The sequence below is a fragment of the Agaricus bisporus genome, assembly GCF_000300575.1.
Source record: "Agaricus bisporus var. bisporus H97 unplaced genomic scaffold AGABI2scaffold_5, whole genome shotgun sequence".
Lineage (NCBI taxonomy): Eukaryota > Fungi > Basidiomycota > Agaricomycetes > Agaricales > Agaricaceae > Agaricus > Agaricus bisporus.
This window is the reverse complement of record NW_006267368.1, coordinates 1,093,402-1,115,781: the sequence shown is the minus strand read 5'-3', so window position 1 is coordinate 1,115,781 and position 22,380 is coordinate 1,093,402. Positions and strand designations below refer to the sequence as shown.

General features: G+C 49.0%; 11 protein-coding genes across 11 annotated transcripts; 7 read left to right on the top strand and 4 right to left on the bottom strand.

Annotated features, from left to right (window-relative positions):
• Positions 1 to 114: 114 nt before the first annotated feature.
• Positions 115 to 1,787, bottom strand: AGABI2DRAFT_185336 (hypothetical protein). The gene is made up of 6 exons (XM_006460973.1): positions 1,732 to 1,787; positions 1,201 to 1,681; positions 1,043 to 1,147; positions 846 to 995; positions 694 to 792; positions 115 to 635 (listed from the first exon to the last, which is right to left on the bottom strand). Exons 2-6 carry the CDS (start codon positions 1,459 to 1,461, stop codon positions 429 to 431), a joined length of 822 nt encoding a protein of 273 aa, XP_006461036.1. The 5' UTR covers positions 1,462 to 1,681; positions 1,732 to 1,787; the 3' UTR covers positions 115 to 428.
• A 394-nt stretch (positions 1,788 to 2,181) lies between these two features.
• On the top strand, positions 2,182 to 3,382 carry AGABI2DRAFT_192576 (hypothetical protein). The gene is made up of 2 exons (XM_006460972.1): positions 2,182 to 2,714; positions 2,766 to 3,382. The coding sequence occupies exons 1-2, from the start codon at positions 2,200 to 2,202 to the stop codon at positions 3,085 to 3,087; spliced, it is 837 nt and encodes a 278-aa protein (XP_006461035.1). The 5' UTR covers positions 2,182 to 2,199; the 3' UTR covers positions 3,088 to 3,382.
• Positions 3,383 to 3,497: 115 nt separating this feature from the next.
• Positions 3,498 to 4,603, top strand: AGABI2DRAFT_192575 (hypothetical protein). Its single transcript, XM_006460971.1, has 4 exons — positions 3,498 to 3,539; positions 3,589 to 3,986; positions 4,039 to 4,318; positions 4,374 to 4,603. Exons 1-4 carry the CDS (start codon positions 3,503 to 3,505, stop codon positions 4,451 to 4,453), a joined length of 795 nt encoding a protein of 264 aa, XP_006461034.1. The 5' UTR covers positions 3,498 to 3,502; the 3' UTR covers positions 4,454 to 4,603.
• A 131-nt stretch (positions 4,604 to 4,734) lies between these two features.
• On the bottom strand, positions 4,735 to 8,099 carry AGABI2DRAFT_192574 (hypothetical protein). The gene is made up of 10 exons (XM_006460970.1): positions 8,002 to 8,099; positions 7,812 to 7,951; positions 7,643 to 7,758; positions 7,088 to 7,590; positions 6,081 to 7,033; positions 5,353 to 6,030; positions 5,257 to 5,297; positions 5,104 to 5,197; positions 4,988 to 5,049; positions 4,735 to 4,932 (listed from the first exon to the last, which is right to left on the bottom strand). The coding sequence occupies exons 1-6, from the start codon at positions 8,057 to 8,059 to the stop codon at positions 5,866 to 5,868; spliced, it is 1,935 nt and encodes a 644-aa protein (XP_006461033.1). The 5' UTR covers positions 8,060 to 8,099; the 3' UTR covers positions 4,735 to 4,932; positions 4,988 to 5,049; positions 5,104 to 5,197; positions 5,257 to 5,297; positions 5,353 to 5,865.
• A 51-nt stretch (positions 8,100 to 8,150) lies between these two features.
• AGABI2DRAFT_192573 (hypothetical protein) lies at positions 8,151 to 9,876 on the top strand (the record flags this gene model as incomplete). The annotated part of the gene is made up of 3 exons (XM_006460969.1): positions 8,151 to 8,508; positions 8,561 to 8,896; positions 8,956 to 9,876. Coding segments are annotated over 3 exons (1,525 nt in total), but the record flags the coding sequence as incomplete, so codon positions are not given.
• Positions 9,877 to 10,654: 778 nt separating this feature from the next.
• AGABI2DRAFT_150828 (hypothetical protein) lies at positions 10,655 to 12,062 on the top strand (the record flags this gene model as incomplete). Its single annotated transcript, XM_006460968.1, has 7 exons — positions 10,655 to 10,674; positions 10,730 to 10,781; positions 10,840 to 10,878; positions 10,933 to 10,997; positions 11,162 to 11,525; positions 11,591 to 11,838; positions 11,903 to 12,062. 7 exons carry the CDS (start codon positions 10,655 to 10,657, stop codon positions 12,060 to 12,062), a joined length of 948 nt encoding a protein of 315 aa, XP_006461031.1.
• A 77-nt stretch (positions 12,063 to 12,139) lies between these two features.
• AGABI2DRAFT_150827 (hypothetical protein) lies at positions 12,140 to 13,704 on the top strand (the record flags this gene model as incomplete). The annotated part of the gene is made up of 3 exons (XM_006460967.1): positions 12,140 to 12,340; positions 12,387 to 13,031; positions 13,087 to 13,704. 3 exons carry the CDS (start codon positions 12,140 to 12,142, stop codon positions 13,702 to 13,704), a joined length of 1,464 nt encoding a protein of 487 aa, XP_006461030.1.
• Positions 13,705 to 13,855: 151 nt separating this feature from the next.
• Positions 13,856 to 14,784, top strand: AGABI2DRAFT_192571 (hypothetical protein). The gene is made up of 5 exons (XM_006460966.1): positions 13,856 to 13,939; positions 13,991 to 14,076; positions 14,136 to 14,285; positions 14,341 to 14,545; positions 14,601 to 14,784. Exons 1-5 carry the CDS (start codon positions 13,912 to 13,914, stop codon positions 14,729 to 14,731), a joined length of 600 nt encoding a protein of 199 aa, XP_006461029.1. The 5' UTR covers positions 13,856 to 13,911; the 3' UTR covers positions 14,732 to 14,784.
• A 1,644-nt stretch (positions 14,785 to 16,428) lies between these two features.
• On the bottom strand, positions 16,429 to 17,407 carry AGABI2DRAFT_70261 (hypothetical protein; the record flags this gene model as incomplete). The annotated part of the gene is made up of 2 exons (XM_006460965.1): positions 16,429 to 16,584; positions 16,649 to 17,407. The coding sequence occupies 2 exons, from the start codon at positions 17,405 to 17,407 to the stop codon at positions 16,429 to 16,431; spliced, it is 915 nt and encodes a 304-aa protein (XP_006461028.1).
• Positions 17,408 to 17,493: 86 nt separating this feature from the next.
• On the top strand, positions 17,494 to 19,274 carry AGABI2DRAFT_69126 (hypothetical protein; the record flags this gene model as incomplete). The annotated part of the gene is made up of 7 exons (XM_006460964.1): positions 17,494 to 17,570; positions 17,617 to 17,735; positions 17,786 to 18,245; positions 18,297 to 18,693; positions 18,743 to 18,963; positions 19,013 to 19,116; positions 19,165 to 19,274. 7 exons carry the CDS (start codon positions 17,494 to 17,496, stop codon positions 19,272 to 19,274), a joined length of 1,488 nt encoding a protein of 495 aa, XP_006461027.1.
• AGABI2DRAFT_185326 (hypothetical protein) lies at positions 19,222 to 22,264 on the bottom strand. Its single transcript, XM_006460963.1, has 7 exons — positions 21,855 to 22,264; positions 21,574 to 21,806; positions 21,312 to 21,518; positions 20,745 to 21,254; positions 19,901 to 20,685; positions 19,456 to 19,853; positions 19,222 to 19,406 (listed from the first exon to the last, which is right to left on the bottom strand). The coding sequence occupies exons 1-7, from the start codon at positions 22,249 to 22,251 to the stop codon at positions 19,324 to 19,326; spliced, it is 2,613 nt and encodes an 870-aa protein (XP_006461026.1). The 5' UTR covers positions 22,252 to 22,264; the 3' UTR covers positions 19,222 to 19,323.
• Positions 22,265 to 22,380: the final 116 nt, after the last annotated feature.

Genomic DNA, 22,380 nt, shown 5'->3' with positions numbered 1-22,380 from the left:
TGAATCCACGGCTGCAGCGCGGTACTCATCGCAAGCCAAGTAAGGCGTAGTCACCCCGCGTGACGTCAGCACTTCAGTGACACTCGTGTTTTCATGCCTAAACTAGTATATAGCCCTGAATATAAACCTTATGCTATACATATGTACAGAAAGTAACAAACGAATGTGGATATACGCAACGCATCCATAGGCTCTCTTGGGTCGTCCTCTTCGCGTGGTATTCGGCGACCATGGCTGGTATCGAATCAAGCGGGTATTCATATTAATATTCCCTGCACAGTTGTGCAGTAATGATGGGGGGGTAGGGCTGTGGGAATCATGCACTCGACTCGCGTGTTTTCGTAGAGCGCTTGCGTCCATTTTCAATGGCAAGGGCTTCTATCCGCATCGCGGAATCAACGTGTTGTCAACGACGCTTCTCGCAGGTATCATCTCGCCCCGTCCAAGATGCCTCGAACATCCGAAACTCCAGTGAGATCAGCGAGAAAGGGTATCAGATCAGTGAGCTCTGCATCGTGCGGATCATTGAACCACGACGATACGGGCACCGCATTATGGGGATGGAAGATATAGGACGCTGGCGAGTTGTCCAGTATTATGGTATCTGAGATGGGCCTCCCCAGTTGGGAGAGATCCTAATGTCGCATCATCAATGAGCACAGTTGACCTAAATGGGATCACAAGACCACCAACCTTGACATAGTTGCCTTTATGACTGAAGCAACTTTCCCGAAAGAGTCGATGAGCTACCACTCGATGGATATCGAGTTTGTCCAGGACAGGGTCCGCATACTGCCACGGCCTCAGTTGATGTTTTTGTTACCCAGAGTGAACGGAAACTATACCTTGCTCAAGCTGGCGGTGAATATCACAACTTCATATATTTCCCCCATCTTTCTCAGAAATTCATCAACACCCGGACGTTTGAGGACATGGAAATGATGCCAGTGATATTCTATTTCCACAGGCACGACGAAATCGGCTTGTTGCACAACCTGAAATCCATGAGGACAGGCCAAGGGAAAGAAAGAAAAAATAATACTTTGAAACTGCTGTGAACCAGGGTCTCGTCAAGATCGAGGATCAAACATTTTCTACCGGCGTGTTGGGGAGCGACTGGGGGCAAGAGTGGTCTAGGGAGACCTTCCTGTGGTTGGCTTGTTCAAAGGCGGAGGGAGAGAAGGGGAGATGGAAACTGACCGGCCCGACAGGTATACCATTTCCACCGTTACGGATCAATCTGTCTTCCTCCTCCTGTTCGTCGAACATTGCCACCTCTTCATCGGAGATACTATCAGGATACTCGGACGATTCGTTTGTTGGGATGCGGGTGATGGGTTCACCTGTCGACCCAGGAGGTTGAACGGCCCCTGAGGTGACTTGACCGGGTCCTTCTTCCACGGGAAGACATTGGGCAGCGGCAGCGGGAGGTATGATGACTTCGGTGGGGGCAGGTGTCATGGGAACATCAACAACTGTGTCCTGGTGTTGAGACGTGGAGACAGGCGATTCATCGGACCCGGAGCTAGGCTCGGGATGCTTGGTCTCTACTGTTTCGACTTCGCCATTTTGATTGTCCTTGTGTTGGTCGACAGGCGAGGGAGTATCAGTCGGAGTGACGCAAGGAACGACTCTGTTGACAACGCGAGAGAAAAAGGAGGGCTTGGAGGAAGGTGAGCCTGCGCCATGGTGAGCGCCGGGTGAGGAGAGAATCAGGCACGGGGGCGCACCTTGGGTTGAGGTTGATCTATTCTTGCGACGATAAAAGGGTATACGATGACTCTTGGAAGGGAGGGTGGTGCGGCTGGAGATGAGACTCGGGCCTGAGGCACTCCAGGGGTCTTGTGCGTCTTGATCATTGCCATCCTGGGCAGTGGGCGTTAGGGTATCTGTGGCAATGTGAGGTTGGGATGGAGGTAGAGTGGGTGGAAAAGTTACCTTGGGGAGTCTGTGCGGGCGAGGGAGGTTTTGGGTATTTTTGCGAGCCCGAAAAGAGGTGTTTGCGGAGGGAAAAGCGGGAGGACGAGGGCGGCATGGGGGAGGACGGAGAGGGGCTGAAGCGCGCACCGGAAAGCGCATGGGAATGATGGCCTCCACGCCTAGTGCACGTGATGGAAAAGGGCACGTGGGGGTGAACGCAGCAACGCCGATGAATGTTTCTTACTCAGCCTTACTCAGCCTCTTACTAATAGTCGTCGAATGCTATCCTTTCAGCACCAAAGTGCGGCGTCCAATGTCGGCCAGCCACAGCAGCAGCAGCAGCAGAATGAGCTCGCCCAGCAGCAGCACCAGGCCCAGCAGCAGCAACACGCCCAGCAGCAGCAGCCTCAGGTCCAGATGCGTCTCCGCGACGATCCTCCCCCCATAACTCCCCCGACGCGTTCCACTCGCAAGCGCAAGTCTCCCCCGGCCGCTGCCGAGCAGGCCCAGCCCAACGCTGCTCCCCCGCCTCAGCCCCTCCAACATGTCTTGCCTCCCCCCCACGCCCTCATCCATCCCCTTCAGGGCCCCTTGCCACCCGGATATCCCTATGCAGATTACACCCCTGGTGGAATGCCTCCCGGCGCCATGCCTCCCCCCCATCCCGGCATGCCCCAGCAACCCCAGTCCCAAAACTCCCCCCAAAACTCCTCTAGCGGTCGAACCCTCAGCAACAGTAAACGGGCCGAACAAAATCGAAAGGCACAAAGAGCGTTCCGAGAGCGCCGAGATCAGTAAGTTTATAGAACTCACAGACATACATACAATCTGATCGCATTATTAAGGCATGTCAAAGCGCTCGAGTCTCGTTCTCAACTGCTCGATGCTGCGTTAGCATCCGCTGACGAGGCAAATCGGCGCTGGGAGGAATGTCGAGCACTCGTAGATCAGCTCCGCATCGAAAATGCCGCTTTGCGAGCCGCACTCAGCACACACCACCCCATGATTCCTCCCTCGGCCTTACCACCAGTCACTCCCGCCCCTGGCACAAACGGAGCCGCTGGTGGCCCTACAGGAGCCGTTTCAAATACAGACGACGAGCAGAAACCCGGAGGAAACACAGAACAAGGAAAGGATGGTCAAGAAATGCCAACAGAAAAGGATTGAGGATAGCGTGATTGGACTTGAGATTCTTCTTCATTGTAAGCTGAACGAGCAACCCAAGGGACTATTAGCCTGGTATTTTTGTTTTGTGTACTGGTAGACATGGCTGAAAGGACAATGATGATGGTAGTGGATAGAAAGGTGTTGTTAAGTATTCTACTTGTTATGTAACTGTCTTTGTCATCGTTGTCAATGTCATCCCAGATTCCGTCGACTACCCGTAGGAGTTGAAGCAACAAGGCGCTCCTCGGCAACCTGCATCTGAGCGCCTGCTCTAAGCAAGCGAGTTTTTCAATTCCTGCACCCCAATTTTGAATTGAACTCGGTGGCTGTTGACCCCAGGCAGGTCGACGTACAAGTCACGGGATCCATCAAATAAAGTCGCGAAACGCGGGGGCGAGTATCGACCAGGACGATCATGTCTTCAAAGGCCACTAATGCAAAGCGACCAAAAGGTAGCAACGACTTTTCTTCACCTACAAATCCAACACTCACTTTTGACAGGCCCTTCGACTGCCGTAAAAACATACCTCATCGCCTATAATTTTCTCTCCACCGTTGGCTGGGCTTATTTACTTGTCTCCGTGCTCATTCATCTCTTCAACCTTGATGGCAAATCCGACACGTATACATTATCGAATGACGACACGTCGCGTCCGTTAGACGCTAATTGCCTATCTCATTTTTCGCCCTCGCTCGCTGCTGTCATTCACCGGCTTTATCAACGCGCCCAGACCACCTACCTCCGAGTCGGCACTCAGACCGCCTTTGTACAAAGCTTCGCCATACTTGAGGTCCTCCACGTCATGCTCGGTTGGGTCAGAAGTTCTTTACCCACGACTGCATCTCAAGTTGCGAGTCGCTTATTCCTAGTCTGGGGCGTCACAGTGCCAGTTGTAAAGGCAGGTCGTACGATTTTCACTCGACGCATTTGTATCTGAATTGATTGAAAAGACTCGCTCATACCCGGCCTATGCTACCATGGCTTTGGCTTGGTCTTCAGCAGAAGTCATCCGCTACAGCTTTTATACCTTCACGCTTTCTGGATTTAATGTCTATGCTCTCCTCTGGTTGCGTTATACCATGTTTTACGTCCTATACCCCCTAGGTGTTGCTTCTGAAAGTTCTCTAATTTTCCTCAGCCTTCCTCATTCCCCGGAATTGGGCTGGCTCCGAGGCTCGTGGAACTTCATAGACTATTTCCGTGCCAGTCAATTCTTAATATGGTGGCCAGGTACGCCTATTGTACAGAATGTTGTGCAAACGTCTAATGTCCTGCTATTTGCTAGCTTTATATGTGCTGTATACTTACATGATCGGGCAGCGTCGTAAAGTCCTAGGTCCAAACCCCAAGGTCAAGAAAAACTGATGCTGGGACCGTCGCGTATTGCATCTAACTTGCTCGTTCGCACGTTGAATCAACCCCATCTTGTAGCCTTTTCGATACGTATCGACTTAGATCACTGGAATGTCACTGGTGGGATAATAGGTGAAAGTGAATTGAGCGTTGTAATCTTGGCCGTGGCGTTTGTGAGATAGCCAATGAGAGTACGAAGTCACTGAGTACGATCATTGCATGTGAGATAGCATGCCGTGAATTCGCATTCAATCAATGATCTATTCCTGTATACATTCGGCTCCCCGCTTTACTTTTCTACTCACGTTCCTGTGTTATAAAGCGCGGTTTCTCATTCTTCTGCCCACGGTCGATACGCCATGCACCTCTCATCGTATCTTCCCCTCATACTGAGTTTAATCTTCTTTGCGAGCGCAATACCAATCACCAAACGTGATGATAACCTTCCTGCTCGTGTGCCGTATGTATTCCCTGAACCTGGGACAAACGAGGTCAGCTAGCTAGTAATAAAAGAGTATATCACGCCGACCTGACTAACCGAACCAGATAGCAGATGAAATACGTGCGAGGCGTGCTAACGGGACGCTACTTGCGTTGGATGGTGTCCTGTAAGAAAGTAACCATTCATAACTCGTCCTCCACTCATTAACATTGCTGCAAAGTCTAAATGCACCTCTCGTCGCTCAATCATGGAACGGCGTTGCCGACGTTATCAGGAACCATAACACTATACCGGGAGCTATGCGCGAACTATTTGTAGGTATCCTCGATAATAAAACGCTGGGCGTATGCTAATTATTCTTGAATTGGTACAGATATTGCGTATCGCCGCTTTGAACGATGCAGCTTATGAATGGTATTTAGCCTTTGTTCTCAAAGAGCTTTTTTCCTCTAAATTTGTTTTAAAACAGGATTCAGCATGAACCCGTCGGTCGCTCTGAAGGATTGACATCCCAACAGCTTAGGGCAATTCGATTGACCCCAGCATTCAAGGGTTCTAGTGCAGAAAAGGTACTCGGTGCTGAATTCACCGCAGCTCTCGACTTTTGCGACTGGATCACCAAAAGCGTCGACGTTCCTGACCGCGTTTTCAAAAACCTTCGCCGATTCCTCAATGATCAACAAATGGTAGAAGCAACGGCGACTAACGGATTCTATGCTTTCGTTAGCCGGTTCGTCGAATCTCTCGACGTTGATGGAAAAGTCAACACAGCCGTGCCCATTCCGTAGTATATAGATTGTCTGTCAAATACAGAGAACTAACTGTCGAGCTCTGGTACCTACAACACGTATACAAAACAACGATTCAAAAAATGATGAAAGGATAAATAGATTATAAGGGAGTGAGGAACCGTAAACAAAGGTCTCTACCCAAGGGAGCCCGGGGTTTAACCAAGAAAGGATACGCCTAAAGAAGTCGTAGATCATGCCATAGATTGGAGTGGCTCGTGTTGTTGTTGTGTCCATAGCCTTGGTTTCGCTCGCACTTGAATATTCTCGAAAGGACCGGTTTGATTTAGCTGAACACAATCTCGTGTCCCAAGGACAAGCAACTCGAAGAAGAACGAGCTCGCAGCTCGCCTGGTAGCCTGATAAAATCATATGAGATTGAGTTACGGAAAAGATTGTCTTTCCATACCTTGTCCGCCATCTGCCGGAAACTCAGAGTCTTTTCTACACTCTCAGAGTCGGTTTCCAATCCCTTACGAACGAGACCAAGCGCTTTGACCGTGTTTCTGCTGTATCCCTTGCCCTCATCAGATACCTCGTCCACGTCTTGCTGGGTTTGAGTCTGAGTACCCGTAGGCTTAGGATCGAATATGGCGATAGGGCAGTCGACACTAGCATAAGTTTCTTCACCTTCGTCGGGGAACGTGCCTTCAGGTCCAGGTGTTGATAATTGGGTGAGCTCAGAAGGTGCTGCAGACGCCGCACGATCCAGAGGTAGTTGAACGGGTCCCGCATCGAGATCTTTTGCTTCGAGATTAAAGTCATCCATGAGATTATGGCTTATATCGAAATGTTCGTCAAATGAAACCCCGTTTTGCTCCGCCATGTCACTACCCAGTGCTATACTCGGCAGTCGACTACCAGCACGACGGGCTTGTTCCATTTCGTTGTCATCAACCTCGGCTCTATCATCCAAACGGGGCCGCTTGACTGGACTTTTTTCGGCGGCTGTTCCGGGGCGTTTGTGGGTAGCAGATGAACGAATTGGGCGCATGAACAAATCGGCTAGCTCAGGAGCCAGACCTGGAGGCGCAGCGTAGAAGAAGGAGCCATTAGGTGTGTGCTTGATCGGTAGGAAATGAGTGAGAGGGTCGTCGCGGATTTCTCGGAGCCTCATGACCGTGGAGGACCGGGGAAGAAACGGTTGGTCAGTGATGATCTCGCTCACATCTTGAGCGACCGGGACACCAAACGCATTCTGCCCTCGGACATTGACGGCTTCTGGAAATTCTGTGACATCATCGATAATCTGTTTCCTTTCTTTCATTTTGCGCTTCAAGCCCTTGACCTGAGGGGTTTCTAACATGCCTGGTATTTCTGCTTCGGGGGGTGGTGTAGGTGGTGGTTCGGTGAGAGGAGATGCTAACATAATCTTTATTAGCAAGAAGAAAAAGTCAGCTTAGATGCTTGACATACATGCACGAGAGAGAGACCTTGTCTCTTCGGGAGTTTTTTCTGGTGGTTCAACAATCATGGGCGCGTCAAATCCGATTCCAAAGTCGCCGAGATCAACTCCAGCCATATCAACATCCATATCTGCTCCGAAGGGATGTTCTGAGGCAGCTCGACTCAAGCTTGGATGGGATAAAAGGTCGACATCAAGAGTATGCGTCTCAGCGAGCAAGTGGGAAGCAACGGATCCACCGTGGGCCATAGCGTCTCGCCCAACACCAATACTGCCGTCGACGCTCATTAGATCATCGTGTCTGTCGGAACTGGTGAGCGGTTCGTCACCCCAATTGATTCCTAGGTCAAGATCGTTAAAGTCTTGTGACCCAATGCCGTCAGCTGGACCAATGTCAAAGGTATCAATCGCGTCGAATCGATGGAAGTCGTCGGCGGTACGGAGAGTGATGTCATCGACGCGAGCCTGATGTTGACCCGACGCGTGGAGTGATTTATCTTCCAAATCGACGCCCCTAAAGAGTGCGGGTAAACAGAGGGCATGGGAGACGGAGAATAATCTCTCACCAGTTGACGTCTGGCAGGAGTAGGTCGAGATCGAGATTGCTGGTCGGAAGGGTGATGGCGGTCTTATTGACGACAAGCTGGTCCTCGGTCATGTCGACCATGCCGGGACGGAAAGCCTGGGCGGGGAAGAGGATGAGACTTGGTAGGGCGGCGAGAGAAAGACACTCGCCATTTTGATCTTCAAGAGGGCTTCATTGCAGTCGTCCAAGAGATACTTGGCCTTCCGGCTATAGATGCGGACGACGCCCAAGAGCAGTTGGCCGCTGAGACGGAGGGCCATGAGCTCTACTTCCTGGCCCATGATCGCGTCTGGGGTGGTTGAGGTTGCAGTGCGGTAGTGAGTAGGACGATGTGCTCACCGACGGACTCCTCGATGTCAGTCTGGAGGGTCTGTGTCTTTGACAATTTGCGCTCCATGTGTGCAGCGAGCCATACTCGACCGAGCGGCCCTCTGCGGGAGAGAATGGTTTCAGAGTAGAACATGGCTGTCACAGCGTGACTCCTACGCCATGCTCAAACCCAGGCTGCGCGCCCTCCCCGTCCGCCGCTGTGCACCGTCCTACTCGACGACGAGCCATGCCTTTCCCCGCGCAGACGTCGCCCAGGTCCAGAACCACTTTGCAGGCCAGAACCGTTATGCCATCGAATTTGCAAGAGCTTCCAGGCTGCACCAGAGCCTCCACCTTCGTCTCGCCTCTGCCGCACAGATGAAGCGCGAAGGCGTCCAGCCAAATCTCGTCATCTACAACTGCTTGCTCGAGGCTGCTGCCCATGGCGCCTTTTGGCTCGAGGCCTGGGCAATCCTCGACGACATGCGTCTCCTCGGCATCGAGCCCAACATCATGTCCTTTAACTACCTTTTGCACGTCCGTCGTCCTCTTCTCGCCCCGCTATCTGTCTCATGCTCACTGCTTTTAGGCCGTCCGCTACCGCCACAGCCATCACGTCGCCAGAGTCTTGAAAAAAATGGAGGATTGTGGTGTCAAGCCAAATTCCCAAACACTCAACCTCCTCATCACCCGCTACGTTGCCGAGGACAACCTCGAGTTGGCTTTGCGCCATCTCCTCTCCAGTCAACAAAATGACATTGTGCCAGATATACAGACCGTCCAGTCAGTCATAATCCTGGCGGCCCGCAACAATTTTGCCCGTCTTGCCCTCGACCTTGTACATTGGTTCGAGCGAATATCAGCCCGCCGTCTAGAAGAGTCTGCCTGGACCCATTGTTTGATCGCGGCGACAGAGACTTCATATGTGCCTCCTTTTCTCTCCTTATTTTTAGCTTCTGGGCTCATATTTGTAACGTTTTCCAGGCTGACGGGGTAGAGCAGTGTTGGGCGACTCTCACAAAACACTTCAAGATTCTACTTGATGAGGGTATCTGCGTTTCTGTCCTCAATACCGCCGCCAGGCATGGCCTTCCTCAGTTGGCAACAGAAGCTTTACAGATGCTGCAGAAACTCAATGTGCAACCAGAAGAGCATCATTTTGCCGCTATCATCGAAGCCTTCTGTCGGCTGCGTCAATTCAAGGAGGCCCTCCTTGTACTCGACTTGATGACTTCATCTAACATCACCCCAAGCGCTGGTACCACGAAGCCCCTTTCCGACCACATCGAGCAAGATGCGGAGAGCATCGACGCCACCTGGAGAGCAATAGACGAACTCCATAAAGACGGTCGTCGGATAGATATAAGTGCTCCTCGAGCCGTCATCAGCGCTGCCATCTCTCAGAACAATTTTTCCAAAGCTATTGCCTTTTACGAAGCCTTGCCTGGATTCAACTTATCCCCAGACCTCAGTATTTTCAACCTACTCCTCCAGGGTTGCGTCCAAATTGCAGACCGGCAGTTGGGAGACACCATATTGACTAACATGAAGGCGAATAAAATCAAGCCAAATCAGGACACATATGGAAATTTCATCAATCTGTGCCTCACACAGAGCAGTTACGAAGATGCTTTCTTCTACCTCGAAGAGATGAAGGCGGCCGGATTTAAGCCTTCGGCGTCCGTATATATCGCCCTTGTGGACAAGTGTTTTGAATCCAACGACCTACGGTATCAGATTGCGTTGGAGGAAATGGAAGAGTGTGGGTATACTGTACCCCAACGTTACCAAAAAAATACGGCAGCGCTGGACTAGGAGAGTTCATGTTCGATACCCTATCTATCCATCGCGTAACGTATACCTAATATTAATTGGAGCTTTACATACAATCACATGACGATATTCAGGAGAGTTCAACGTCTGACGTCCAACCTTGACTTGCATTTTGCCTCATATGCACAGCCGTCATGTTACATGGTAAGCAAGTCTTGAACTGTTGATGTGTTGATATCCAGTGCGAGCATATTTGTAGTCCTGTATGCAGCAAAACTGTCCCTGCGCACATAATCAACGAACACTTGGATAAAGGCTGCTCCTCTGTTTCCACTAGCAGCAGTCGACAAACTACTCTGTCTGAAACGACGCCTGCGGAAACTGCAAGCAAGAAACAGGCAAAGCACGACTCCACGCTTGCGCCCATCTTCACCTCAAAAGTCAAAACTTCATCCACCCAGTCACTTGACCCTTCTCCGGTCGAGGCAGCCAGCCCAGTTCCTTCTCTACTTGCTAAGCGCTCGTCTGAGGTGAACCTTGCAGTGCCTACACCTAAGAAGAGGAAGGTGGTCGCGTCGCATGCACACGTTCCATTGGCGGAAGTGTTAAGACCGAAGCAACTATCTCAATTCATTGGACAAAGTCATTTGCTGCAGGAGGGTTCTTTGCTCTCTACCATGCTGCGAACTAATGCGAGCTGGTCTCTTATTTTCTGGGGACCTCCTGGGTTAGATTATCTTTCGTGGCAAGGTCACATTAGCTTTCTGACACCTCGTTCTTGCTTTCCAGGTGTGGAAAAACGACTCTTGCCAAGTTGATAGCCCAGGAAAGCGATGCAGCTTATAAAGAGTTAAGTGCTACTGCCTCGGGTGTAAACGAAGTAAAAGCCGTAGTGGAAGAGTCCAAAAAGATGCTTTCACTCCTCGGCAAGTATGTATATTCCTACGTCACCAGACTTCTCACCAATTGGGCTGACATGATACAGGAGAACTATTCTGTTTCTAGATGAAATACACCGTTTTAATAAAGCTCAGCAGGTTTGTTCTTGATTGTGCTAGCAATTATTTCCTCTGAGGATAGCCACGCGTATTTTAGGATGTTTTGCTCCCTTTTGTGGAGCAGGGACTTCTGCAAGTCAGTATTTCTTTCCTTCGCTGTACTAGAAAGGTCATTAATATGGGTATACAGTTAATTGGTGCAACCACTGAGAATCCTTCTTTTCGGATTATCGGAGCTCTTATGAGTCGGTGCAGGTAAATTGCGTCTCTTTGCCATTTTGTGTGGCTGTCTTTTACTGATTGTTCAAGAGGGTATTGCGACTTGAGCCGCTTTCAGATCAGCAAATGACCGAATTATTAAGTCAATCCCTGCAAAGAGTTGACCAGATTAACTGCCAGCAACCACAACTGAACGAAAGTCCTAATCATGTAATGCTTCCCCCGTCGATTTCTTCTCGGATTGTTTCAATGGCAGGGGGAGATGCGCGAGTGGCGCTATCGCTACTCGAGATAGCATTGAAGTCGCCAAATGACGCTCCGGAAGCCCAAATCATGGAGTCATTGAAACAATCACTATTGACATCGTATGACCGAACAGGCGAAGACCACTATGATATGATTTCTGCATTGCACAAGAGTGTCCGAGGTAGCAACGGAAGCGCGGCTATGTACTGGTTGGCACGAATGCTGACTGCTGGAGAAGACCCATTATTCATTGCTCGGCGTATGGTTGTATGTGCTAGTGAAGATATAGGGCTTGCTGACCGTCATGCACTGCCACTTGTGGGTATCTGCGAGTTCAACAAAAAAGGTCCTGACATTTTTTAATTTTGTTGGAACTATAAAAGGCTATGGCTGCACTTCAGGCTTGTCAAGTCATCGGAATGCCGGAATGCCGAATCAATCTTGCGCATTTAGTGGCGTACTTATCGGAAGCACCGAAATCAACGCGAGCATATGAGGCCTACAAGCGGGCAGAAGAAGCGGCTAAAGCGACATCGAACTCACCTGTGCCTCTACAGATACGGAATGCGCCAACAGCACTAATGGAAGAAATGGGATATGGAAAAAATTATCATTATAATCCGGACTTTCGGTTGGTATTCAACTTGAGGGCTTTGCTTTCATACTCAGATACTGATTTTGCTACTGTTTCTCAGTCACCCGGTACATAATCAATATCTACCGCAAGAGCTTATGGAAAGTGAATTTCTGTACAAAGAAGGAGATACCAGAGGTAAAATGTGGGACGAAGAGGCCTTGTGCGAGTGGGAGAAGGAAGACAATGGAAGGGAGCGGTGGGCAGGGCGGGATGCTTAGTCAGCAAGTAGCTAAGCTCTGCTTGAGTAGTTCGCACTTACGCCTTCTGCTTTGTTGTGTGTTTCTTATCGTCTACCATGTCTGACACTAATTCAGATTCGGACGATTCCCAAGAGTATGTCAGCGTGCCGATGTCTCCTCGAATAGAATCATCTCGTGATTTCGAGATGGAACATACACTCGACGATAGTGAGAGCAGGGGCGAGGAACCCAATAGCAACAAGGATAAGGAATCCCCCAAACAAGATGTTTTCCGAGTCTTGGTGACAGGATTTGGAGTGAGTTTTGACCAGCATATTATCGCAATAGTACTCATGGCGTCAGCCGTCCGGTCAATGGGAAGTCAACCCATCCTGGCTCGCAGTCCAGCCTTTGCACAATGAGGTTCTGCATACCGATCCCGCGAATCATCAAAGACCAACACCCCCCACCGGTAAACCCGTACTCCCAATTGACGATAAACTTCTTGTTCCTCGTCCAATACACATTTCCACCCTAGAGATACCTGCCACTTACTCATCCATCCTCAAAATCGTCCCTAAAATGCATCTCAGGCCACCTGTCCTGCCAGAGCAGGTCAGGGATGAATTTTTGAAACCCCCACCCAACGGATATGACTTGATGTTCCATATCGGTTTGGCCGGTCGGGGTCCTTTGCGTCTTGAGCGTTGCGGGCATAAGCTAGGGTATAACATGAAAGACGCCAAAAGTCGATATGCTCCCTTGGTAATTCCTCAGCCGAAGGATTTCAGTAGAAGGGGTCCAGACGGACGACCGGTAGCTCTGATCGAGAGGGCGGAACGCGAACGTTTGGCTAATTCTGAGCTATCGACCAACGTACCGGGTGATAGCAGTGCAAAGCAAAACCATGGCTTTGGAGGGCCCTCCTACGATAATTTTACAGACGAGTTAAATACGGATCTGGACGTCTCCCGAATAATACAAGATACCCGACAACTCGGAATTGAGGCAAGCACCGAAACTTATTCCTTTACGCTTCCACTTTTCTCATTCTCCGATATAGGCATTGCAAACTATCTATTCATCAATGGATGCTGGCCACTATCTGGGGGATTTCCTTTATTATTGTTCGTTAGCAGAATCCAAGCGAAGCGCTAATCCATACGAAAAAAGGCGCAATACCCAAGTTCTCTGTTTACATTGCGCTCCTGTAGGATATCCTCTGGAATCCGAAGAGGTCACGGATGCCATTAAACACATCATTTTCTGGGTTTGCAATGAACTTCAGATAAATGCAGCAGATGATACCCCAGATCTTCCTCCTGTCGTCGCAAATGCGAAAACCGTGCCTAATCGCCCCCGGACCGCCAGTGGTACCGAGGAGACGGAAATAGCACCATCTAGTGCACTGTCGCCGTCGAATATCTCTTCTACGGATTCAACGCTCCCGGCTCGGCCACCCTCACCTCCACCTGTGGGACCTCCGTCTCCTCCTACACATGGTTCATTGTCTGCCCCTACATCACCTATTGCACCCGTCTCGCAACCGCCGCCAGTTAAACCGCCGTCAGCCCTACCAAAACTTTCTTTCGCACTGCCTTCCTCCATCCAATCATCGACATTGAGTCCCCCCTCCCCAGTCAGTTCAACAAACGACTCGGAATACCACTCCCCTAGTTAAAAACGTTCAGGATTCCTTGTAATACTATATATAGAATTTGGATTATACATCACTTCTGACCTTATTCACTTACCAAACAAAAGATGTACTCGCGCTACTCTTGCGCCATCGTTCGCCAATAATTATTGCACCCGACCGGATTTCTGAGTGACCTCGCGCCCAATGATAAGCCATTGCATTGTTCTTGACCTACCATAGAAAAAGTCGATGGCCACCAATATTACCTTTCATCCCGGTAATGAAAATCCTGCATTATTTTCACTGCTTAAATAATGCTTCGCCTCAGGATCCGTAACAACGCAGGAACGTATCGGGCTGTTGGGGCAGAAAGGCGCAACGGTATGGTTGACTGGCCTAAGTGCAAGTGGTAAGGTGAGCCATTCCAACGATAACAAAAAGATCAAATGCGGAGACTGCATCTCATATTGTAGTCCACCATTGCTTGTGCATTGGAACAACACCTTTTGCACCAGAAAAAGTTTGCGTATCGCCTGGATGGCGATAATATTCGTTTTGGCCTCAACAGAGACCTTGGATTTGACGAGAAGTCTAGAAACGAAAACATTCGTCGGATAGGGGAGGTACGTTCAACTACAGATCAGTCCTCTGATTACTCGCTAACTGGCGTATTCTTAGGTGGCAAAATTGTTCGCGGATGCATCTGCCATTGTAATCACGGCTTTTATTTCACCTTATCGAGAAGACCGCCGAGTTGCCCGGGAATTACACGAGGCGGCCTCGATTCCTTTCGTTGAGGTTTTCGTTGACGCACCACTAAAGGTTGTGGAGGAGCGTGACCCAAAGGGACTCTACAAGAAAGCTCGAGCGGGTGAAATTAAAGGTATCGATATATATACTAGTCTTAGTTTTCCTGCTCCAAACTCACTATCTGATAGATTTCACTGGCATTTCAGCTCCTTACGAGGAACCAGATAAACCCGAGATCCACATCAAGACACAAGACATCTCCGTACAAGATGCGGTTCGCATTATATCTGATTACCTACAAAAACAACAATATATCTAGTTGTACACACAAAAACGTAGAGCTATGATAGAATGAAGAGATAAATCAAATTAGATTATTCACGATGTATCGGTCTCGCAGGTTTAGTCTTGGCCTGCATTTAAGGATGAAATTTCTGGGGTGGTTATGGGTTCCTGTTCTTCTTCTATTACATCACTTCGAGGGAAGCTCATAATCGAGTTAAGACCCTCTTCTAGAATACCCAGCCAACTAGCCAGGTTTTCAACGGTCTGGGTCATTTCGGTGTGAACTTGTGCACGACTACCATCCATAAGAGATGGGTAATTTAGAATCCTGATTGGTGGCGACGATGATGCATTAGCAGAACGGGAGAGGGAGGATGGTATTTTGAGGTCGGTTTGAGGGTCTGTCTTGTTAGCTATATTTGATAAGAACGGAGAAGTAGAGCCTGCCGCTAAAATGTCATCCTCCGAAAGTATGCGCATCACCGACGGAGATCGACGGTAATCACTGGAAGACGGCGGAGTGGCAACATTTCCACGAGGTTGGGTACCAAAAGCAGACGGTGACGGTGGAAGAAGGTCACTGAATCCAAGGTGGTGTTCGGAAGATAAGGATGGTATCTAGCCGCAAGATGTTAATAGCCAAATGGGAAAATAGCATGTACTTGCCTTAAGAACATCCTTGAGACCAGGAGTCCCTAAAGTATGGTTGGGAACAAGTGAAATGTCGAGACCGTTGCGATTAGGTAGTTTTTGTGCTTCGTGGGTAGATTCATTCATTGAGATCGAGGCTTTGGAGTTGGATAGGGTATAGACGGGCTGAATGGCTGTAGCTGAACGAGTGCGATGCATCGCTGGAGCTACAAATGGTTGCAAGGCTGCACGTCGAGAGATGGTATCAAGTGAATGTGCGGGCTGATGAGAACTGGGTATAGTCGAATCAGTAGGCTTCGAGCCAATTACTATATTTTCTTCGGCTTCACGGTTGGTCAATGCAATGGCTTTTAGTGGAAAACGGAAGGCGGCAGGAGAAGCGAGGTCACGGTCTTGAGAATACCACTCAGATGGTTCGGCACTACTTCGGGATCGATAGCGGTTGGTGGGGGTCTTGGAAGGGTGCATAGCTAGGTCTATAGACTCTACTGCCTCCTGCGAGGGAGACAGAGCCGTCTTTGATCCGGAAAGTGTCTGGATACTTTGTATCGTTTCCGTATCAATGCGAACAGTATCATCGGTGGTCTCCTCCTGTAGAGATGGTTTCTTGGAGTCAAGATCGTAATGCCTCCCCATTTGACTTGATTGAACAGTGTCAATGTTTGTTGAGCGAGAGCTAACTGGATTGCGGGTTTGGAAGCCCTCTGGTAGGGCGAGCTCATTTGGAGATTTGAGGGTTTCATCTGTGGGAGCTGGAGACGAAGAGAAATGTGATATGTTTGTTGAGAGCGCGGGGCGATAGGACGACGATACAACGTTGGTATTATCTTCAAACAACACGCGCAAAGACGTGGGAAAAGTGGATGTTGAGACTGGTCCCCGGATTGTAAGCTGTTCATATTCTTGCTTGGTGGAATTTCCAGGCCCAAGGGAATCACCGTAAGAAGTACTAATATCTGTCTTGTATAGGTCGACATTCGAGTGGCGTACAGATTCGAACTCCCATTCACAATCGTCCTCATTCGAATGCGACCTAGGATTGACTATAAACACATGGAGACCTTGATAAGAATGATCAGCTCACCCGTCCGATTCGTTCTCCCACTCCAAGGGTTCTGCGAGACTTGCCCTTGATAATTGTTCGAGTCGCACGATGAGATCCTTTAAAATGGTCACATGAAGTTTTGCAGTTAATTTGATCCATTTGGATTTTTGCAGCTCTTCGGCAGGTAATCTCTGCGGAGGTATTGGTTGGGTTTATCAGAACGAAAATTCAAGAGCATAGATAAAAATGGCGGACCTCTGTCGGTAGCTCTTTCAAACAATGAGCCATGAAATCACGCATCTCTTTAGAGCCTTCCTGCTCAGAAATCCGGGGCGGTTTGACTCGTGGTATGAGTTCCATGACTTGAAAACGATCGAGATTGGAATGAGGAGGACTTCCTTTGACCATCTCGTAAACCATGATCCCAAGACTCCAAATATCGGCTTTTGTATCATAGGCCGCAACGCTCTGTACAACTTCAGGCGCCATCCAGTAAGGGGTGCCAGTCAGGGTGTTCCGCTTACTAGTCGTCGTGGCAAGGAGGGCGGAGACACCGAAGTCACAGATCATGACTTTGCAGGTGGCCGTGATGAGGATGTTTGCTGCTTTCATATCACGGTGGATGACTGGTACCTTGTGGAGGTAGCTTAGCCCGACCAAAACTTCGCGAGTGATGACCGATGCATACTTCTCCTCGAGACAGCCATCTTTGGATGCTTTCATCAAGACATCGACGCTGCCACCCTGGGCATATTCCATGACAATCCAGACGCGGGGTCCATCCATGTAGCATCCAAAATACTTTGTGACATTGGGGGCATCACGTAGCTGGCTGAGAAGGGCGACTTCGCGTTGTATGTCGGCGACATCGTCGTCGGGAGTATCGAGGTTGATGATTTTGAGCGCGACGATGTTTCCTGAGGAAATATGCCTTCCCTTGTGGACGGAGCCGTATCCGCCCTTGCCAACGGTGTCGAGGCGCTGGTAGAGCTGGTGGACAGAGGGCTGGCTCATTGCTACAGGCGTACAGTGTGCACTCATTTATATATACACGCACGTGACTCTGAAGATAAGGAAGAATTTGTTTTGATTGACATAACATGGATCTTGCCTCCGTCAACACCGACCTCGTCTCTCGCGAATTTCTTGCTGTCGTCCTCGCCGGCTTCGGGAACGAGTGCGTCTCGTGTCTGCCACCCCTGTCCATGGCTCATATCTCCAAGACTTCTTCCCTTGACAGGCGACCATGGCGACGAACCATGTCCCAAGGCTCTTCTCCCAATCGCGAACAGGCCGATGATTGAATATGTCCTCTCTTGGATCGAACAGTCAGGCATAAAGGGTGACGCAAGCCTCAGACCATATCTTGATTTGTTGCTTATTTCCCTCAAGATGTCCTTCTCGTGTGTCCTACGGTCCATCGACACGCTGTATATCATCATATCCACTCTGACGTTTCGTCTTCTAACTTGAACATCGACCTACAAACCTATGATGAAACCATTGATAGCGGTGCCGGTACTTGCACTCTTCTACGCCATTTCGCTAGCCGTATCCGAGAAGACTTTGTTCTTCTATCCTGCGACTTCATTGCTCCTCCCTCGCTCCCACTCACCACCCTCTTGAATCAGTTCCGTGTAGATTCCGGGTCAAATGGATCTATTGCCACAACCTGTTGGTATGCTACCAACAGAACAGAAAAATCATCTCCGTCCGAGGAATGGGGCCCTGTCTCTCCACCGACACCTATCATATGGGACGATAAATCAGGAACGCTACTGCATGTCGATACCGCAGACGACATTGATAAGAATCCCGAAGAGCTGGAGCTTAGGATGTCCCTGTTGTCAAAGTAAAGGTCAACTGTTCCCTAGGGATTTTTTTATTCTCAACTTGCATACAGATATCCAAGAGTTCGGCTTTCACTGAATTTCCAAGATTCCCATGTTTATGTGTGCAGGCGTTCACTATTGGGTCTCCTTCAAGAAAAAACACAATTTGATTCCTTTAGGGAGGAATTCATTCCTTGGTTGTGTAAAATACAATCCCAAAGGTTGAAAAGGAGAAAGTATGGACCAGGTTTATACAAAGATGCAGATACACCGTCGTCATATGCAACAGCGCTCGAGCATTCCACTCTCTTGGATTTCCGTGACAACAAAGACAATATCCGAGCTCCTTTGTCTGAATCGGAGAGAAATACAGGAAGCCTCAAAGTCGGATTGGTACTTCATCGCCCTGAAAGCGAGTATGCGATACGTGTGCACAATTTACCATCCTTCGTGGAAATCAACCGAGGAGTATGAATATGCTTCTTGTATCCACCCCATGTCCTGACGCATATGCTAGCTACTATCCACAACAAATTACGCCCTTCCCACAGACCCGAAAAATCGCTCTTTGATAGATCAAAAGGCCCAGATCTCAACGGACACAATCATTGGCGATTCAACCAGAGTTTCAGAAAAGACGACGATCAAAAAGTCGATCATTGGTCGGCATTGCATCGTTGGAAGGATGGTTAAAATTGTTGGATCCATATTGCTAGATCATTGCGTGATTGAAGATGGGTATGTCATCATCTGTTCTTCTGCACTGGTATTGCCTCAATTATTCCAGCGCGAGAGTAGATGGTTGTGTACTGGGTATAAATACGAAAATTGGCACAAGAGCAGAGCTGTCGCGTTGTGTCACGCAAGCGGGCTACGAAGTCAGTCCTGAAGGTTCGTAGCAATTCTACACCATTCTATTTTGGGCTAATTTTCCTGGAGACAAAATAAAAAACGAGAAGCTGGAAGTTACAGACTGGACAGCTGCACATGATTCCGAAGAAAGTGTTAGCCAAGGTAGTCAAGGTGGAAATGATATTTCTGATGTATGATACGGCACATGCATTGTCATTGACACAATAAGTTGTATGCTTAGTCCTATCATCCGGCTCTCTGAGTAATCTGTCCCATTTGGTTACCCAGCCCCTGTGAGAAACGCGCGCCACGACCCCCCCTTGCACCTCCTGCTCAATCGTCAATAGATTTTTCGATGCTATGAGAGAAATTACACACCTCGAGCTCCTCGAGACCGCTCACCACGTCCGCGACGTTCTTGTAACTGTTCTCTTTTTTCTCCTTTGTTACCATCTGCACGCTCTGCCCAAGTACTACTTGTGCCAAATTTGCTATCGAGCGTTTTTTCGTTCTGTTCAACCATAGTATTAAGCTTGTCCGCAATCACCTGTGCAAGCTGCTGAGGACGAGATAACTCTATTCGGTGAAACACTATCACCCCGGACGCCTGGTCTAGCGAAGCCGCTACCTCCTCATTCCAGATCATCTTTGAAATAATTGAGGTCACGGTCCGCAATGATAAAGAGAATGTCCGGGAAAGCAACGAGAGAGATAATGTGGCGTAATGAGGCGCATACGTAAAAAGATATGTCCGGAGCCCCTGCTCTTGAATGCGCCTGCGACGATGAGCGACAAATGGTAAAGGAATTTTGACGGGACATACTTTGCTAGCATCTCTTTAACACTCGCCGCTTCCGGCATGAGACTCCAAATTTTGATGCTCTGAATCAGATCTCTGCATTTTTCCCAATCTCCATCTTGCAGAGCTTTGCTTGCCTGCATGATATGGTCGCGCGTACTCTCTGGTGGCCCAGTGAAGACTTGCCTGTCTGCAAAATCCAATAATCGTCGGAATGGCTTGGAGATGGCCTTCCGCTTCTGCTCTTCGGAATCTATACTGGCGAGAAGAGGTATCTCTACGAGCATGCTCGAAACCAGGAAGGCCGCTTCCAACAGTTCCGTATTGATATGCATATGAAAGGGTAGCATTCGCTGTTTCTCTGCCTTTTCTTGCTCCGGACTCAATGTTTGGAAGCGTTGCTGATGTACACCTTGAGCAAGAAGCTCTTTAACCCTTTGAGTCGTGAAAATCTCTTGGAGTGTTGCTTGAGCCTCTTTGATCAAGCCTGATCTAAATGCGCAAAGTCCAAGCTGAACAATAGTACGGTTATATAGAATCTGCGTTGCGACGTCCGCAGAATGGATAGATTCTTGAAGATGTGACATGAGTAGCATATCGCGAGCAGTGTAGAAATCGTTGTGGAGGGCATGGTGGTAGATGTGGCTGAGCATGGCTCGCGTTCGTAATAGACTGTTACCAGACTTGTAGAGAAACACGCAGAGAGCATGAACGAGCGCCGATGATGTACCTAGGTCGGACAGAACTGTACCGGGTTTAGTGTCGGACGCATCTGCAGCTTGCTCAAGTGCCTGCACCACGGGATTCGGCTGTAGCAAATCTCATGAGTCCTTTACATTCGACGAGCGACCTTGCCAACGATACGTACCTTGGAGTAGATGTGCTCCAGTCGTCGCATAATAACTCGTCCCAGAGGTTCATCTTGTCTGGTTTGTTCGTAAAAGGCCTGCGCACGACATATAGTGCAATAGAGAACCTTTTCATCTTTGAGACGCTCCACGTACTCGGTACCATGTGGATCGATATGTTGCAAGGTACGCGTGAATTCATCATCCAGGCGATCAATGAAACTGATTATACTGCCCCGAATGCGCACAATTCCACCCTCGGACTGTGGTGTCCTTTCGACGAGTTCATCGTAGTCATCAACGATTTCTTGAACCGAATACTTGGTATCTGAAGCGACGATAGAAACGAGTTGATCAACTTCCTGTTGCGCTGAGAGCCATAACTCGGCTGGCATGTGGGATGAAGCGGAGGAATTGAAGTCAAATCTCGAGGAGATGAGAGCGAGTAATACGCGGATGCGTTGATATGTCGTTGCTGCGACTTCTAGCGATTTCTCAAGAATGCGGATTTGCTCAGTTCGATCAGTATTCTGAAGAAAAGAGGATACAATCAGTTTATAGTTTTGGAGGAAAAATGGATTAAGTGCCTTCTTGCCCCTCGCTTCTTGGACTGCTTGAAGATTTTTCAAAACCCCTTCTGATGTGAACTGCACGACGCGTCCACCTTTTCCGACGGTGGAAAACTCTTCGTCATCGTCCTGTTGATTGGCAATCTTTTGTGAGGGAATAGAAGGCTGGGATGGTGCGGCAACCACGATAGCAGCCTGGTACTCCCTTTCGAACCCATCCGGATCCTAGCAGGATATTTCATTAAAGCCTTTCTCAAACTCATCGGACGAGAAAATTCACCTTTTGAAACTTCACAACTTCAGACTCATGCTCCTTGAGCGCCTTTTTTATCTTCTGTTTCATAGCTGTTAGAGCCTTAGCTTTGGTAGCCGTCAACTTCTTCTTTGCATCTTTGTCCGCAAGTGCATTTTTTATGGAAGTATCGAGACTCAAAAGAGATTTGATAAAGAATGGTGGGATCGGTTCAGAGACATTCTGTTGGCGTTGTACCATCCTTGAAAGTTTATCAAATTCTAAGGCTGCGGTCAGAATGGGCATGCCTCATTGTCCTGATTATATACCATTTGATATAGCAACCCAGTCATCGTTTTTAAGACCGTTGCTGATAACTTTTCCGGTGGATTCCATTTCTGCTAATCTTCTTTCTTGAGCACTAAGAATGCGAGCGGCAGGCTTATCCTCGTCATCACTCTCTTCCTCATCTGATTCATCACGAAGAGGCAATCCTGCTCGTCGACGTTGCGGGACGTCGCTATCGCTATCGCTTTCTTCCTCTTCAGAAGACTCGCTTGAGGAGTCAGATCCTGCTGTGCGCAGGAATCGGGACATGGCAGGTTTAGTGGAGGTGGTAGTGGAGGTTGTTTGTTTCGGAAGTTCATCGCCACTGGACATGAGTTCATCCTCAGACTCCTCCGTGTCTGAATCGGAGTCGCCTGCCTGCCTGAAGAAACGAGACATGATGAGTGCAGAGATAATAACGATTTGACAACGACAGTGCTCAAAATTTAGTTCGCACGCTGCCGCGGCTGACTCAGCAAATTGGTGTGGGGGAGATAATCAAAATGGGTATATCATATCCAAGGATAA

Bases quoted from the DNA above. Each gene is read 5' to 3' on its own strand.
- AGABI2DRAFT_185336 (XM_006460973.1), bottom strand. From the start codon at position 1,461: ATGACACCTGCCCCCACCGAAGTCATCATACCTCCCGCTGCCGCTGCC. The intron at 1,148-1,200 runs GTCAGTTTCCAT...AGCCAACCACAG, and splicing joins ATGGTATACCTGTCGGGCCG to GAAGGTCTCCCTAGACCACT. The intron at 636-693 runs GTTGGTGGTCTT...ATGCGACATTAG, and splicing joins ATAAAGGCAACTATGTCAAG to GATCTCTCCCAACTGGGGAG.
- AGABI2DRAFT_192576 (XM_006460972.1), top strand. From the start codon at position 2,200: ATGCTATCCTTTCAGCACCAAAGTGCGGCGTCCAATGTCGGCCAGCCA. The intron at 2,715-2,765 runs GTAAGTTTATAG...CGCATTATTAAG, and splicing joins TTCCGAGAGCGCCGAGATCA to GCATGTCAAAGCGCTCGAGT.
- AGABI2DRAFT_192575 (XM_006460971.1), top strand. From the start codon at position 3,503: ATGTCTTCAAAGGCCACTAATGCAAAGCGACCAAAAG. The intron at 3,540-3,588 runs GTAGCAACGACT...CACTTTTGACAG, and splicing joins TAATGCAAAGCGACCAAAAG to GCCCTTCGACTGCCGTAAAA. The intron at 4,319-4,373 runs GTACGCCTATTG...GCTATTTGCTAG, and splicing joins ATTCTTAATATGGTGGCCAG to CTTTATATGTGCTGTATACT.
- AGABI2DRAFT_192574 (XM_006460970.1), bottom strand. From the start codon at position 8,059: ATGGAGCGCAAATTGTCAAAGACACAGACCCTCCAGACTGACATCGAG. The intron at 7,952-8,001 runs GTGAGCACATCG...CAACCACCCCAG, and splicing joins TGACATCGAGGAGTCCGTCG to ACGCGATCATGGGCCAGGAA. The intron at 7,591-7,642 runs GTGAGAGATTAT...CGCACTCTTTAG, and splicing joins CTCCTGCCAGACGTCAACTG to GGGCGTCGATTTGGAAGATA.
- AGABI2DRAFT_192571 (XM_006460966.1), top strand. From the start codon at position 13,912: ATGGCCACCAATATTACCTTTCATCCCG. The intron at 14,286-14,340 runs GTACGTTCAACT...GCGTATTCTTAG, and splicing joins ACATTCGTCGGATAGGGGAG to GTGGCAAAATTGTTCGCGGA. The intron at 14,546-14,600 runs GTATCGATATAT...ACTATCTGATAG, and splicing joins TCGAGCGGGTGAAATTAAAG to ATTTCACTGGCATTTCAGCT.
- AGABI2DRAFT_185326 (XM_006460963.1), bottom strand. From the start codon at position 22,251: ATGTCTCGTTTCTTCAGGCAGGCAGGCGACTCCGATTCAGACACGGAG. The intron at 21,807-21,854 runs GTATATAATCAG...CCGCAGCCTTAG, and splicing joins CTGGGTTGCTATATCAAATG to AATTTGATAAACTTTCAAGG. The intron at 19,407-19,455 runs GTGTGTAATTTC...ACGATTGAGCAG, and splicing joins GCGGTCTCGAGGAGCTCGAG to GAGGTGCAAGGGGGGGTCGT.